We start from the raw sequence: 17,405 nt of genomic DNA, 5'->3' as shown, positions 1-17,405 counted from the left end.
TAGACACTGATTTAATTAAGATGCCACTTTTTCCAGATGGGATTGACAGCGCCTCGCAGAATGCTGGAGTTTTGGGAGGTGGCAGCTCCGAGGGTGGTGGGAGCTGGGGATGCCAGCACTGTCTGTGGAGGGGCACCCCTGGGGGCAGGAGCGTGGGGCTCTGCCAGGAGCAGCGCTGGCCGGGGTGGCAGCATCTGCCAGCAGCGGGCACTGCCAGCTCTGCTCTGGTTGATGCAACCAAAAGAGACAGCCTGAAACCAACTGCTGTCTCCCCACAGCACGTGTGCAGGAGGAGCAGTGACAAGAAGGACGCTGTCTTGGCATGCAGCCATCACTCACCCGTCCTGCTCAAGGGGGACAAATGCCAGCCAAAGGACGGGGACGGCGACTGTGTCCCCACTTGGGGTCGGGGCCAGAGTGTGTGGTGTGGGTCAGCCCTGCCATGGAGCACCCACACGCACCCCAGGGTCACCCAGTGAACCCAAGCAATTTGGTTCAAGTTGAGCAAACTCCCAGCTACAGTTCCTTCACCTGGGTCACACCTGGGTGCTGCCCACACTCCCCTACTGAGGATTTTCTCTGGTGATTTCTCAATTTTACTTACTGTAAAGCATTTCTATTCTACACTGATCACTGGATTTATTTTTTCCCCTTTTTGGCTTCAGCAGCAGTTACTGAGCTGTTCTGCCAAGCTGTGGTCAGCCGGATCAATGACTCGTACCGCTCACTGCTGCGACTGGAGACAAATCCCACAAGTGTTTTATAAACTATTTTCCCTGCCCCTTCACTGAGACACTGTGGCAACCAGGGAAGTTTAGTGAATTAAATCTCACTTGAGATACAGGAGGGAGCGTCACTGGCTGCTCCCCAAAGCAAGTTCAGCTATGGGGACAGAACCTCAGCACTTTCAGCCAGCTGCTGCTCAGCATTACAGCTTTGCCAAGATGAAGATGCCTCCATAGCCCTGCGAAGGGCTTCTCCTCTCATCCCAGTTAGCCAGCAGGCTCCTCGTCAACCTGGTATTGTAATTGCCTCCTGGCTGCAGGAATCGATTTGCTGCAGCACCCACGCAGAGCTCGGCCAGCCCAGAGGGGAGAGCCACCGGCCGCTCTCCCCCAGCCCCGTGCTGCAGCCGTGTCGTTATGCCAGCAACGCTGACCTCAAAGTAGGCCAGTTTCCCTGGGAAAATAGGTAAAGTGAGGAGCGCCTGGAGCAAAAGCTAACCTATTTTGCCATACGCCCAGCCACACTGGTGGAATAAATGGGAGCAAATGAAGCTGGAGGAGCACAGCAGCGCCCTGGGGGTTGGGGCATGCTTCAAACCATGGCACCTGAGGGGCTTCGAAGGTGCCCTTCCATCCCTGGGGTCCCAGGGAAGGGCAGGAGATGCAGCTGCTTCTTGCCAAGCCAGGCTGGGGATTTTAGGAGCAGCATCAAAGCTCCTTAGGGAAGGCAGTGGAGGAGCTGCTGCCGGCACTGGGCAGATCCTGGGAACACCCGCTGTGGCCCAACACACGGCTCTGACCTCTCCAGGTGGGATTGTGCTGAGGCACTCAGCCCCGGAGCAGCAATGTGCATGTATCCCATGAGACTTGTCCACCCAGCCCCAGCCACATCCTGGTCCCCAAAGCCACTGGCCAGGTGGTGTGAGGTGGGGAAGCTGCGGGGGTGCAGCCGAATCCTGATGCACCAACCTCACACACCCTTTGGTGTAAACGCCCTATTTTCTCCTGCAATATCTTTCCAAAACTATCCTGGCAGGTGCCACGGGCTTTGGCGCCTGCAGCAGAATGAGCACCTCCATCCCCACCCTGTCCCCACCCCACGCCACCCCCAAAGCCAAGCAGAGCAGGAGGGACCTTACCAGTTTTTTAAGACAAGAGTTGTTATCAGCGCAGCTATGACCATGATGAGGGACACTGTAATAGTGATTATCTGATGAACTGCCAGACCTGCAGACAGAAGAAAAGAGACAGTGGGGATGGGAACTGAGGGGACCCCTCCCCACAGAGCCCCCCACCACCCCCTCCCAGCCCTTCACAGCGCCGGGCCACACACAGCCCCCGGCAGCGGTGCCGCAATCCTCTCTCCTGCCTTACACAAATAATCTGTAAGCCAGGCTCCTCATTTCCTATCCTCTCAAGTATGTTCCTTGTCAGCCCGAATTAGGCACGAAGAACGGAAGAGAAGTGAAGACGTCTCCCCTCTGGGATGGAAAGGGAGACGAGTGCAGCCTTGCACCGGGTGCGGGATTCACCAGGGATAATAATTACAGCACTGACGGCTGCTCGCTTTGCAGGTTGGGTGGGTTCATTTCCCCCTCTTCACCTTCCACGGGGTATCATTTTGGCTCGTGGATCATTCCTAATGAGCAGTTTGGAAACAAAAGCAGCTCGCTGTACACTATGTTTGTGATTTTGTGCTGCCTTACAGTTGCAATTTCATAATGAAATGATTTTTCCTGGCTGCAGCCCAAGGATGTGCTATTTTTCACAAACAGATGTTGCAGCTCCTGATGGATGGTAGTTTTAATAAATAAATAAGTCTTAGAATGACAGGAAAATAAGCAGTTTTATATATATATCTGTATCCGTCTGTGGCAAGGATGGTGTCAGTGCCAGGGCCATGGCTCAGCTGGAGCTGGGGGTGCCTGAGGGCCATGGGGCAGCACTGGGGCAACCACCACTCATGGGGAAGGATCCACTTGTGATCCTCATGCTGGCAGGGTGGGCAGCAGCCAATTCCAGCCAGAGCCAGAGCTCTGGGTTTCATCTCCCAGGGGAATTCACAGGGGAAATGCCACAGTGGGAGGCACCCCACCTCCCGAAGGTGAAGTCCAGACAAATACTTCTGTATATCATAATACCACGCTATGAGCTCCCAGAGGGTGGTGACAATGGGAGCGTGTCCCGACGGGCCCGAGGAGTGGTGGCAGCTCGTGCCCACGCGTGCCAGGTTAGGAGTGACGCCCACCCTGGCAGCAGCCAGCCCGGCCGCATCCTGCACGGCACTCTTGGAGCAGCTCCCAGTGGGACGCTGCTGAAAAAGATAAAAGGAAAGACTCTAAAAATAAAATCAAACCAGCCCAGTGCCCGATTCCTTTGAAAACAGAAGTGGAGTCGGGGATGAGACCTTCCTCAACACCGGGAGCTGAGGCAGTGGCAGCAGGGCCGCGGGAGAACCTAACGATGCAATTAATCCTTGCATTTACGTAATGGGAAAGGCACAGGCAGAACAGATTGCAGGTGGCTGAGCACTGGTAGGGATGGCAGCTCCTCAGAGCAGGACACATGGATTTTAAGAAAGGCTGGATAATTTTAGACTCCATCACACACATAAGTTGCCATATGTACCGGCACAGCAAAGTTCCTTTGCATCATGTATTAATTCTGCACCAGAAGCCAGGAGGATTTCAAGGGGACGGGAGATCTTTGTCTCAATGGTGGTGTTGGACAGAGGGAATGGACCTGCCCGTGATGGTTCCCTGGGAAGCCCTACAGCAATACCTGCTGCAATAAACGCTACCAGGTCTTTATTCTTAATTTACAAATAAATCCTTTCCTCAAGGCCCTTGAAGAATGTAGAGCCATATGGAACAAGATCAAGCAAATATCCAATCTGTGAGGGGTGGGGTTAATAGGTGGGACCCTTTGAGAGGGAAATGCCCTGTAAGGAACATAAAGCACCCTGGTGGGTGAGGTGAGATGGACAGAGATGCTGCCTAGGGCAAAGCAGTATTTTAGACACAGCCCTAGAAGCCCAATTGGATGGAGGAAAAATCAATAGCTCATAGAGCAAAGTCCTCCTCCTCTGGTGTAGGAAGCTGCCAGGCACAGGCATTACTCCCCATGAGAGCCTGTGCCCCCAGAGACAGAGACCCTGGGAGCAGGAATTACAGAGCCTGGGTTTTGTTTGCTCATCTCCATGGCAAAAGCTCCGATCCCAGCGGGTCACGGAACCCGGCGGCCACGTAATTACACGTTATTAACTGTGGAAACAGGGAGCTGCAGGGAGGGCAGCGGCGGGGAGGGACACCCAGCACCGGCCCCCGCACCTGCGAGCGCCTCAGCCCTGCGAGGGCTCCCCCTGCCAAGGCTTTTACCAGGCAATTTGACGCAGTGACCATTTAACTAGAGGGTAATTACAGGAGAAGTATTTAATGGAACCGAAAGTGTGTCCAAGCCGCTGCGCTTCTGCTAGTGCAGCAGAATTCCGCGTGCCGCCTGCCAGGAGGGAAAGCTCTTCAAAGGCGCTCTCTGAACCCTCGGAAATGCTGAAATATCTCTGGGTTTTTCCACTCTTGTGCCGTCCGTGTGCACTACGCTATCACTGGGGCCTCTAATCCCCCTGATGGGGGGAGAGGGGCCACAGAATCCCAGCAGGCAGCACAACCCAGCTCCTGATTCCCCACATCCCGGGCAAAACCCCAGTCTTCTCAGAGCAAGCCAATGCCAGGACTTTTTTTTTTTTATCTGTTATTTTAAAGACCATATATTTGCTGCTGAGATGAAAGTGCTGAGGTTTGGCCTTTCTGGCCACCTTTTGAAACGGCTCCCGGACAGCTCTGCATCAATGGAATTAATTCCATGAGAAAATCCATTTGAGACTAATGTCTTGCTACTGCAGGAGCGCGCAATGGCAGCGAACAGGAGATATAAGCTCTTAATTAAAAACAAAGAGAACCTCTATCCCCCAAGGCCTTTATTTCAACAGCTCTGGTTAGGGAGCCTGTATTTTTCATTTTCCCAATAAAAACAGCTACGAGCTGCAACTCTTTGAAGACCCTCGTCAAGGCCTTGAAGCTGCATAAAATTAGAAAAATGAGAAAACAGCTCTATTTCATTTATAAGGGAGAAAACTGGAGTTACTTGTACGGGCCGGATATGGCTACCCCCAGTCTCTTCCCACACATACACTGTGTGGATCTCCCTCTCCTCAAGCATCCCGTCCTCATCCCTGCCACGAGTCTCCTTTCTATGTTCTCACATGCCCTGAGCACCAGGATGCCAATGCCTCCTCCTGAGCATTGTGGTGAAGCTGGGGCAAAGCGGCTGGACTGAAGAGGCTTTACAGCTTCCCCAGCGATCAGAAATCACATCTGAGCCCCAAAAACCTCATCCCCTGATAAAGCCGCTTGTGGAAAGAACAATTCAATCAGGAGCGTGGTGTGGCCTCCCTGCTGCCACTGCCGACCTTTCCCAGGGGGGATCAGCCAGATTTGGCCGTAACATGAACCTACTGCTGGTTAAGAGCTTGTAAGGAAAATAATTGACAAAAGCAACAAGGGTCTGATGCGGGGAGGAGACACAGCAGAAGCGTTCTTGAAAAGCCTTTTTACAGTACACAGCCTCTGTTGCCCAAACCACCACACCACAAATTGCCTCCGGTCTGCTTCCCAGGACCTTCTTTTTGGCAAATCTGGGGTCAGCAAAGCTGCTTGGTTTTCCACTTGGTAAATCAGTGATCTCTCTGAAACCCAGCCCAGGGAAGTTAGTCATCCTGAGGTGAAAATGCAGCTTTTCAGCAAAAAAACCACCAAGGTTCCTGGTAAATTCCTGGTATTTTGAGCTGGACTGATGAAAGAAGGAAAACATCCTCCCGCTGCTGCTGCTGCTGCTGCGAAATGTTCTTGCCAAGAAGGAAGATCCTGGACGCTTATGCTAAAGAGACTGGGACTTATCTTCTCAGGTGTTATAGCAAATATCACCGAGAAATAAATACTTGGAGAGCAGCAGAGGAGAGTTTCTGGCTCACTGAGATGCACGTGGGAGGATGTGCACAGGCACATTCGCCATCCGCACATCCGGGGAGTGTCCTGTCTCCCTCACAGAGAGAGCTCAGCTGATGACCATGCTCCTTCCTTGCTTCCACCATCATCTTCCACCCTTCAGGAGAACTGCAGCTGATGCACAGCCCTACAAGGGATCCTTCGGGCAGCTCCCAGGAAGGGTAACCGGTGGTGCCAGCCCATGAGATACCATCGAGCTCCTTCACCTCCTCTCTGTCCCTCAGCTGCGGCATTTCCCTACGCCTTGGCACAGCAGATCAAAGAGGCAACTCCATCCTCACAGCCCAGGCTTTTCTTTTAAACACATTTTATCTTTAATTAATTCCTTTGAAGCCTTTTGCATCTACTATCTCCTCGCCTCCAGCACCCCTCTACTGCACCCTTTTTCTGGAGGCAGGGTCATCACCAGTGGGAAGCAACACCTCTATTATTATTTATTCCTGGCACACTGCTGATTGGAGGTGGGGAGGGGGTGGTGAGTGGCCTGGGGCCACCACCAGCTCAGATCCAGCTGCCAAAACCCACATGGCCCCCTCCTTCCCCCAGGAGAACTCCAGCTCTGGTGAGGGAGTGCCCCTGAGCACCAGCTCTGCCACAAGCTCACAGAGCACGGTGCCAAATGCGCCGCGACCAGCCATCAAACACCACTAAGAGCAGCAGACAGCACATGGAGTTTTCTGCCTTATAAAGCACTTAAAGGTTTAATTAAAGACAGCTTTATCCTAAAGCTCCTGAAAGGAGCCTCGGACAAACCAGCGAGTGCCTTGCTCTGACAGTTCTGATTCATTCCACTCTTCTCTGCTTTGGCTGAGGCTGCAGGACCTGGGGATGATCTGCCTTGGTGGAGGAGCCCAGCCCACGTGGAGAGTGCCCGGTGAAAGCTCCTCACAGCCCTTCCCACTTACAGCATGCTGGAATTTTAATTATTCCTCTTTCCCCACTCTGGAGTAAAATGATTATGACAGCCCTGAAGAAGGAAGCACATTTTTGAAAAGCACAAGCATAAACTACGCCTGGGTGAACATCTTGCATGCCCAGCTGATGCCAGCAGTGCTGTGCCATGCAGCAGGGGTGGCACCGGGACAGGAACACCTGAGCCTCAGGTCACCTGAACCCCCACGGCAGCACCCACCGGGCCAGGGCACGCGCCAGCCTCTGCTCTCATCCCAAGCATTACCTGCCATCACTCCTCTGCTGCCTCTCCTGCCTATGAGCCGAGTAATTCCTATTCCAGGGGAATTTTTTAAAGCTTGTTTTTGCTGTCAGCGACTCACGGAGGCATTGTTTCTGCCTTTTTTCTCTCGCTCCTCAGCGAGGAGGAAGGGGGGCGAGAGGAAGATCTGACAGAGGAGAGCTGCTCCCACTGCTCATCTCAGTGAGCACTGCTGCCTCTGCTGAAGTGGTTCTTTTTACCACCCTGTGTGCACCCCAAGGACCCCATGGTCCCACAGAATCACCAGAGACCCAGAGGCAAAGCATGGAGGCATACAAGGACACAGCACAGGAGGGACATGGGGGCAGCAGCACAACAGCAGCACAACAGCAGCACAACAGCAGCCACCTGCTCCAATGGAACCGAGTACAGGGGATCTGCGTGGCTCCAGGAGCCCTGGAACAGCTCTGCCAGCTCCCAGAGTGACCCCAGCTCCTGTGGGTGCCACACACAGGTGGTTCCACCCTGACCCCCCAGGCATGTGCTGGGCACAGCTGAGGGATCACAGGCTGTGAGAGCAGCACCGTGCCCACCCCGGGCTCCCATCAAGGCGCCTCACCGGACAGGGACTGGCAATGCTCGCTGAGGCAAATAAACCGTACAGGCGAGTTACCTCATCCTCATTTGTAGCCATATGTTTTTCCCAGCAGAGAACAAACACTTCCAGCCGCTACAGCTTATATAACAGAGCGGAGCAGGGCTGGGAAGCTGCACGGCTTCGCACAGGCGCCGCACCAGCAAAACTGGCACTGGCACGGACCATGCTTTGAGACAGTGTTGGCTGCTCGCTCCCAAAACGCTGTCCCGAGGCACAGCAGGGGCATGGAGCTCCCACTGGGAACGTGCTGAGAGATTTCTTGGGTGCTCAGCCCAGCACTGGAAGGAATAGCTCATCTGGAGCCCAGGAGCTTTTCAATTGAGGGTGGATGAGCTGGGATCAAACAAGGCCTTTAGACCCGGGAAGGAATTTATCACATTCACTGCTTGAAGAGAAGTTAATTAGCAAAAACTCCGATCCTGGAGAAAGCCCCTAATGAGAGCTAAAGCCTGCAGATTAAAGCAGTTGGCCCCATGGGAGCTGCCGGGGCTGCAGTTCCCATTGTTCTGTGGCCACGCAGGACAGCAGTGGTGGCACTGGTGAGTGGGTGGCATCACTGTCAGCTCAACTTTGCCTAAACAAGGCAGCCCACTCCAGTAGGTCCCAGAGTCCCAGCACATGCCAAGATCTGCACATGCCTCCCACAGCTGGTGCCGGCAGAGGGACTCCTGCAGCTGGCTGATGGCAACAAGTCCACTGGACCCCACTCTCCTGGACTGGATTATGCCACTGAGGCCAGAGGCACTGACCAAGGCAGGTCTAGGGAGACCAGGCTGCTGCTCTCATCATGCAGAGAGCAGCAAAAGCTGCAGCCCTTATCGATACTCCCTTGCTGATCTATCCAGCGTTTTGTTGAAGGTGTGTAGGCTGGGAGTTATTTCTCAGCTATAAATAACTCCTTTAAGTCAGGAACAACATCCTGGTTGCATCGTCTCTTTCTGCCAAGCAGGGCAGGCTGGATAAATTAATTGGGATTAAGATTAGGCCATAAAATTCCTTTTCATTTCGACTAGAAAATCGCAGTGGGCTCAAAGCAGTCGATGCACAGTGAGTAAATTCTGTAAACTATCCACCGGTATCCCACGGTTTAATATCAGCAATAACAAATATAATTTGCAATAAATGGGAAGCAGCTTTCCCATCCATGTCCACGCAGCAGCCAGCGCTGGGGGAAGGCATTGCTGTGCCGAGCGTGGTGCTCAGCGCGATTATGGGAGATGGGCTGTGGATGGAGACTGTAATGGGAAAACACAGCAAGTGGCTGGAAAACGCCTCGGATAAAAGCGATAATCAGCACTGCCGTTCTCCTCCGAGCGCTTGTTTAATGTCACACTAACTCCTGTCCCAGGCAGAGCTGCCACCGGGACACTGGGTGAATGCCCTGCTCCAGGACCCGCCAGCCCTCCTGATGTCATCGCCACCCCTCTGATGTCCCCGACACCCCTCCTGATGTCCTCGCCATCCCTCTGATGTCGCCGCCACCTCCCCGGCCCCCGGCAGACCCTACCTGTGCTGTCTCCCAGCCCACGGGGCGGCCGAGCATCCTTGCCTCCGCTGCTGTGGCCGGCGGCCGGCTCGGCGGTGCTGGTGCGGCCGGGGCTGCTGCGGGACACGTCCCCGGCGGGCGCGGGAGCCGCGGTGCTGGGAGGCACTCGGGGCGGCGTGGCAGCCGTGACAGCGGTGACAGCGGCGGCAGTGGTGGCGGTGGTGGTGGCGGCGGCGGTGGTGGTGGCGGTGGCGAAGGCGCTGGGCAGCGTGCTGCTCTCCAGGGAGTCCTCCTCGCCCGTGGGGCCCCAGACGATGACCTCGGGCAGCGCCGTGGGCCGCCCGTCCCTCGGGACGAAGCCGCGGCCGCGCAGGTGCCGCCGGCCCCTCCGGGAGCGCGGCCGGCGCAGGGGGCGGCCGGCGGGCACGGGGGCAGCGGGGGGCGGCCGGCGGGAGCGGGGTCTCTGCACAGGGGGAGCGGGGGCGCAGGTCCAAGGGGGGCCGGGGCGTTGCAGCTCCTCCTCCCCGCTCCCCGTGCCCCACAGCGAGCCACGGGACAGTCTGTGCCGGAGCGCCGGCCGTGGCGACAGCCTCCCCCCAGTCCCGGTGGCTGCGGGCTGGCAGCTAGCAAGGTCCATGGCTAGGTGGAACATGGCTATTAAAATCCAAGCATGGCTTCCGAGCGGGCAACCTGACCTGTGGACAGACAGGGAGCGTGTTAGAAGGGCAGTGGGGCAACCCCGCTCTCCCTCTCAGTATGGCACACCTTAGATCTTCGAGCCCAGCCACCCAAAATATTCCCCAGCTTCACGGAGTATCATTGTCCTCTCGGGTTCTCGGGCCAGAGTCCCCTAAAATGGCATCGTAGGGCACATTGCACACTCTCCCCCTGAAAACTACCGCCACCAACATGGCAGGCTGAGGATCCCCATTCGCATCCGTGACTTTTCAGTTGGTCTGGGAATGATGGGAATGACCTGAGGATAGGTTTCACCAGGAAACACCCTGGAGGAGTGGCCAGTGCCTGCTCTGCCCAAACTCAGCCCTTCTGTGTGAATTATCCAAAGCAGACAGCCCAGCAGAACTCCAGCAGCACAAGCTTTCACTCCGGGGACACTGAGATGCAGGGTTATCAGAGAGCCCAACCCAAGCCCACAGGCAGCATGATGAATCCTTCAAAGGGCTGGAGCAGACGAGTCCGTGGGCTCTGGTGTTCGCACATGGAGCCCATCTCCCACTCTGGCAGACACCCACACTGCAGCAGCAACATCCTCCCATGGAGCACAGCACATCCCCTCCCACGGCGTGGGGCACCCAAGCTGAACATGATCCTGCAGCACAGGGAGGGCAGGAGGAGCAGCTCCTCTTGCTGCCCTTTCTGCCACAGAGCAGCTGGAACACCCCCGAGCTGCTGGCAGCTTCAGCAGTTACAATTTTTACAATTTTGCTTTCATGTCACCATCACGTCACAGCCCTCTCCCATCCCCAGTGGCATCACACCGAGGCTCTGCTCCCCTCTTATCTCCTCTACGATGCTGCCCCATGTAAAGTGGCAAGAAAATCTCTGATAGGCAATTTTTTGTTGCCTTTCTTTCCCCATACTGGGAAAAAAAATCTTTAGGCCAAAACCCAAAAATCTTTACTCCATTTTACTCAGCTTTTACTCTAGAAAGACTTTTGTCAAACTCAGCACGAGTTAATGAGAGCTTTACATGGCTAAACGGGCTAATCCTCTGCAGCAGCGCCCGCACAGTCCTTGGGAGCACGACAGAATGTGCATCTGGTTGACAGAAGCATTTGTACACTCCCTCCGTGCGTGAGCAAGCAAAGCTAAAGGAGCTGACCTGGATACTCCCAGGCACAGGCTTTTTCTGCTCAGAGGATCTCTGCTTTTTTCCTAATTGGGTATTTTTTCAAAGCGTAACAACATTTATTTTGGGGAGGGAGAAGGCAACGCAAGGAAACAGCGCAGAAGGAGAAAGGGAAGAGCCAGAAACAGACAACAGAAACCAAAATAGTTCAGGCTGGGGGAGGAAGGATTTCAAGGCTTCAAAAAAACCACTAACCACCCAAACCGTGGTGGTGGGTTTTTTTGGAGGCCGACAGAGTGGTGGCAGCACGAAGAGTGTCCCCCACGTGCTGTAGGCAATGCTGTGCTTCCACTGGTGAGCAGCCACAAGCTCATGCTCCAGCCGGATCATCAAGCACAGACTCACCTTTGCAATGCTCAGGATCACTCCTGTAGCATGTCAGGCTTGATTTCAGCCTCTGCCCAACTCCCCAACATCACCTGAAATGTCTCCTTGCAAGGAAGGAAAGGTGCTGGGCACGTCCTGACGTCACTCACCCCAGGTGCCACCTCTCATACCCTCTGTGTCCACCCCCAGACCTCATCCCCTTCCCAGCTCTCTAGGTTGCTCACACTCAGAACTTTTATGAACAGCTCCTGAACAGAGCAAGGGAAGATGTGCCCAGCCCAAACTTGGTGCTCGCTGCATTCCAGCCACTGCCTGGAAACTTCTGAAAGACAAAGTGCCAGTCCTTGGTGCTTGGGATTGGCACCTCACAGGAAAAACAGATATTCCCCCTGCTTCCATCTCCTCCTGTCTCCTTGTGACATTTCAGGCTGCAGCAATCGCAGCATGAACTTGCAGGGGCTTGCTCCTTCAAGAACCTGCCCGACGTGGCTGCATCGTTCATAGCTGCATCAGGAGGATGTGTGGGCAGAGGCAACATCCAACCCTTGTCTTCCCCTGGGTCATGCTGGAAACTTGTGTCCCAGCATGGTCAGGCAGCGCCGGTGACACCCAGCACCAGTGTCCCTCACTCTTGCCACTGCTCCCCAGAACAGAGGCTCTGGGATGAGGATGGACACAGTAGGGGACACCCAGATGGGGCAGATCCCACTCTGCCCCGAGGACAGCTTGGGTCACCCTCCCACCAACGTCCCTTCAAGTGATGCCACCTAAAGGACTATCACCCCAGGAGTGTCCTCCTAGCCACCACGCTGGCTGGCATGTCCCCAGGAGATGGCTTCAGGGACAGAAGCAGCGAGTCCAGTTACCTCGGAGGAATTTTGCGTGGCATGCGATCTTCTGAGGGCTTTGCAACAACAGATAAGAGCAAGTGTCCTTCAGAATAAATAGCAGCGTGTAGGAGTTGCCGTTGTCCTGGCAACGCAGCGTGATGTGCCCGGCGCGGCGGCGGGGATGGATGCGGCAGCGCGTGGCGTGGCCAGCGGCAGGACCACCCGGTCCCCTGCCATCCCCACCCCCGCCCCACACCAGCACCCTGCCCAGGCTGGCAGAGAGGGTGACACGTCCCCAAGGACACCCAGGGAGCGGGGCTATATCCCGCCCGGATCTCCTGCCTCCTTGTCCTTGCCCCAGAAAACCTGGGCTGTCCCAGGAGAGCTCGCTGCGGCTGGCACAGCACGGCCCGGCCCGGCGCAGCGCCCCGGGAGTCCCCGCGCCTCCGCCTCCCTTCGCCTGAGCAGGCAGGAGAGCACCGCGCTCCTCCCGGGAGCGCCAGCACAAAGTCACCGCTGCTCGGAGGCCGGGAGGGCGTTCCTGCTTTGCCGAGACATCAAACAGCTCAAACACCTCGCCAATGGCAGGAGCTGCTCCTCAGGGACAGCAGAGCAGATGCAGAGGACGCTGTGCTGCTCCCAGTGCATGGGATAACTCCCTAACTGCACCCAAGGAGGGGCTCTGGCCCCAAGGAGGGAACACATCATCCAAAGCCACACATAGCATCCATCTGCCTCAGTTTGGGGGCACGGAGCCTGCCCTGGCTGGGGGTTCACGTGGGCCAAAGGGATGCACCAGGCAGGGCTGTGGTTACGCTCCTCATTCGGGAATCCGGGCTTTGGTTACTCCTCACCCCCCTACAAGCACACAACCTATTTTGCAAACAAATTTGAGGAGCGTGGGCAATTTTCACATTACTTCTTTTCCCATCTTGGAGGTGAATGGGAATGTTATCCCAAAATACTGTTTGAACTCCAGGAAAAACTCAATAAAACTCCAAAACTGGGTTAGATAAAGAAACGCAGAGCAGATATATTTGGGAAAATGAAATCCTGTCCTTGATCTCCTCATCCAAGGCCTTGGCTCCCACCAGCCACAAATCCGCTCCCTGTGCTCCATGGATGGTGAGGCAGCTGCACTTGCACGCAGGAAATGGAACTCCTACAAATATTCACCTGCAAGAAGCATGAGGGCAAATTTCAAGGAAACTGCTGGGCTAATGACACGGATCAGGCACTCCAGGACTATTTCCTGAGCCCATCCGAGCCCATCCCAGTTCCAAAGGTGATGGAACAGCGAAAGTTGCACTGGAGCCACCACAGCCTCCCCACCCAACACACCTTTCAGAAGTCCTCTGCTGTATGAAACACCTTCTTAAATCTTTCCAGGTGCGGCCATGTGCTTTGAAGAGGAGGATAGTTGGCACTTGAGAGAGAGAGAGATTAATTTCAAGGATGCTGGAGGATGTGAGCTCACCGTGGTCCTTGGCAGTGGGGAGTAGGCTGCTGTGGGACTTGGCTGCTCCCACCACATGGTTCCAACCTCCACATGCAGGGAGAGAAAGCAGGAGCATCCAGCATGGAATGGGACAGAACAACCCCTGCCCCAGTCCTGGGGCGGCAGCACCTCAGGCAATTCTGATACTGCAGACAGGACATGGATTAATCCACTGCACCTGCTGTGCTCCCAGAACCCCCCAGCTCTGGTAATGTGTCTGAAAATTAACTGGGATCACGGCTCTGACAAACATCAAAACACCACCCGTCAGCACTAACCCACTTCCCCAAAGCCTCAAAGGCTCACTCAAGTGCAGTCCCTTTCATAAGGTCCTTTTCTGCTCTCCAGCATCAGCCCCTTTCTCCCGTGCCTGTGGAGACACTTCACAGGAGCATTAACTGTAGAATAGGCTGATTTTTAATACAGAATTATACAAATGGAGCCATTCTTCCATTTCATGCCTCCTGTTAGGTAATCTATCGGTATTGCACAGGGAATCAAGGTTATGTCCTTGTTGGGGTGATTTACGAACTCTGAGCTTTTCATATCTCTGAACACTAAGCAAGGCAGGGACAGAAATATTCCTGTGAATGCCTGGAGCAGGAGCTGTGGTCAGAGAGCTGGGGTGATGTTTCCTTTACCCAGGCAAGACAAGGCAGGAAAGCAGGCACCACGCTCTAGGAAAAGCATCCTTGGCAGGGCAGCTGTGTGTCCTACGAAGGCATTCGGAGCAGGGCAGGTTATAACAGTGTAAATGCAGGAACTCACTGGCTCCATACAGAATAGAACGAGGCCACTGCATCCCAGCGGGTGACTTTCACGCTGGAGCAGGAAGAAGAGGGGAAAACTTCAGTGGCAGGTACTTGGCCCACGACTGTGTGTCCTCGCTGAGGTGGGGACTGCAGCCACCGCCGCAGCCACTCTCCTCTCCAGCCTGCTGTCCTGTGTGATGATCCCTGCAGTGCAGAGACTGTCCTTTGTTGTCACACTACCAACCATCACCATGGAAATGGAGCATTGCCATTCTGCACTCTGGGCGGGACTGGGACTCTCCCCAGGGCTGGGAGGAGGAGAGATGTGCCATCCCATGTGAGGGTGGCATGGATGAGTGCCAAAAGGCGCGTGGCAAGTTATGGCACAGGATCAGCAGGTGACCTTGTGGACCACTCCCACAATGCATCCACCATGTCCCACACCCAGGCGTCAGCAGCGTCATAGACACCTCTCTCCTGAGCCACGTTCTGCTACAGGATGAGTTTTTCTGATCCCAGACCCAATGGGAACCAGGAACACACAACCCACTGCGCCATCTGTAGCCTCAACTTCTTCCCAGATAATTATAAATTTGTGAAAATATGGCTGCCAAGCTCTTTAAAGCCAGGACTGGGACTTAAGGCACAAAGGCTGACACACAGTAGCACCTAAGTAAATTAAATGTGCCACATCACTACCTATCTATATTACAGTCCTGAGCTTCAGGATTACCTGCTAATAAAAGTGATATTTAAAACAAGTCCTAAGTTCCTCCGCTGCCCCCTTCTCCCCACAAGTAATTAAACTGATGCCGCTTCCCGCAGCGGAGGGGATGAGATTTATCATGGAAGGAAATCAGCAGAGGGTGAAATAGGTTGAATCCTCCCTGCCACACTGCTGCGGCCAGGCAGACAGCAAACACCCACTTCCGTGTGAAAAACGAGGCAGGAAGGGGTTGGGTGGGGCTGGGAAGCCATGGGTCCCCCCAGGATGGAAATGCCAGGATGGAGGCAGCTGGATCCATCCCTGGCTGTGCTTGGGGAGTCGTGAGAGGGGTGCAGGAGGGCGGCCGTGGCAGTGGGGAGCCACTCGCTCTTCTGCCTCTGCCTTGAGCTCACCCAGCTGCAAATAAACAATTTTACCATTTGAATAGCCGCGAGTGCGGAAGGCATAATTAATACCCAGCGGTACCATCAGCCAATGTGCTGATGCGGGAGGTGCAGCCCCTGCCAACGCCGTCAGCGCGCAGCTTTGGCTGCTCCCGCCTCCAGGCCCGTCCTTCGCCAGAGGCAGAGAAAGGGCAAAGCCCCAGTGCAGGCACCTGGGGCTGGTGCTGGAGCCCGCCAGGGCAGGACCTGTCCGGTGGATCCCACACCCACACCATGGGAAGAGCCAAGATTTGGCAGAGTAGGGTGGAGAAAAATTAAAAAGGAGTGGGCAGAGAGCAGGTGCATGTGGCATTGCTGCAAGGGCCAGAGCTGTGCCCAGTTGCTGCCAAAGTTGAGCCAACCTTTAACCCTGAGTTTCAAGTTCAGTTTCCATTTTCAAGTATTTTAAAAGACACTGACAAGACAAAAGGCCCAGCGCCTCCAGCCAGCCTGAGGATGAGTGTGAGGGCTAACACAGCAAGCTGGCCAACACTGTCCATTGTGGTCAGCCCGGCATAGCTTGCTCTAGAGAGGGCAGGACATCTGCTTAAGAGAATTTTCCCTGGTCTTCAGGATTATTTCATACAGAATTTGAAAAGTGCCAGGGTAGGAAGCCCAGAAGTTTGCATGCATCTTCAGACAAAAACATGTCTCTTGCAAATTTCTGTCCAAGACCAGTGCTCAGTAATTTACCTGCCAGCACTCTGGCAGCAGGAGCTCTGAGCTCAGTCTGGCTCCCCTGGGAAGACTCAGACTGCTGCAGGTTCATCTGCCAGCATAGCGAGACAGCTCTCAGGCAAGCTAGGGGATGAACTGCCTCGAGTGTTCCCAAGGGGGTCAACACAGTGTCATGCTCAGGCCCTGCATTCCAGGGTACTGCTGGAGCATCCCTCCTGGCAAGGCAGAATGTGGGTGCTCCTGGGGCATCCCTCCCAGTGGGCACGGGGCAAGTACCACTGGAATATCTTCCCCCAGCAGCACAGCCTGGGTACTTCTTGAGCATCCCCCACAGTGGGCATGGCTTGGATACCACTGGAGCATCCCCTGTAACAGGAACAGCCTGGGTACCACCAGAGCATCCCCTTCAGTGGGCACAGATACCACTGGAGCAATGAACACAGTGTGAGTACCACTAGAGCACCCTTCCCACCACACACGGTGTGAGTACCACTGGATGCTCCTCAGCACACACAGAGCAGGTACCACTGGAGAATCCCTCCCAGCACACACAGAGCAGGTACCACCAGAGCATCCCTCCCAGCAACACAGTGATGGTACTGCTGAAGCATCCCTCAGCACACACAGTGTGGGTACTACTGGAGCATCCCTCCCAGAAAACAGAGTGTGAGTACCACTGGAGCATCCCCCTCAGCACACACAGTGTGGGTACCACCAGAGCATCCCTCCCAGCAAACACAGTGATGGTACTGCTGGAGCATCCCCCTCAGCACACACAGAGCAGGTACCACTGGAGCATCCCTCCCAGCAAACACAGTGATGGTACTGCTGGAGCCTCCCTCCCAGCACACACAGAGCAGGTACCACTGGAGCATCCCTCCCAGCAAACACAGTGATGGTGCTGCTGGAGCATCCCCCTCAGCACAGCCGTCACTTCCCCCACTGCAGCCCGGCCGCCCCAGCCAGCAAACACTGCGTGCATTTAGCGTGGCAGGGCCGGACAGTGGGGTGTTTCATCAACCCGGCAGCGATAACACTCGCCTTTTGTCCCTCCTGGATAAAGGGGGTTTGTGAGCACTGGCTTTCCAGACCAAACTGGCACCTGTCGCCAACTTATCCCACTCGTCCCCCCCTCGAGTTCTGCACTAGCACTGGGGACCAGGCAGCAGCAGGAGCTCCAGCTCAGACACAACTTGCTGGGAAGTTTCAGATTTCC

The 17,405-nt window shown here is 55.2% G+C and overlaps 1 protein-coding gene across 1 annotated transcript in view; it reads right to left on the bottom strand.

The window, feature by feature from the left end:
• Positions 1-17,405, bottom strand: part of AJAP1 (adherens junctions associated protein 1) — a 37,959-nt gene that overhangs the window by 11,662 nt on the left and 8,892 nt on the right. The window contains exons 2-3 of the mRNA XM_014883891.2: positions 9,107-9,780; positions 1,865-1,952 (exon numbers count right to left, since the gene is read on the bottom strand). Coding sequence (XP_014739377.2) covers positions 1,865-1,952; positions 9,107-9,780 — 762 coding nt within the window. The remainder of the gene's footprint in view (positions 1-1,864; positions 1,953-9,106; positions 9,781-17,405) is intronic.

This window comes from Sturnus vulgaris, chromosome 25 (genome assembly GCF_052056855.1).
Source record: "Sturnus vulgaris isolate bStuVul1 chromosome 25, bStuVul1.hap1, whole genome shotgun sequence".
Taxonomy (NCBI): Eukaryota; Metazoa; Chordata; class Aves; order Passeriformes; family Sturnidae; genus Sturnus; species Sturnus vulgaris.
This window is presented reverse-complemented; position numbering and strand designations above follow the sequence as displayed.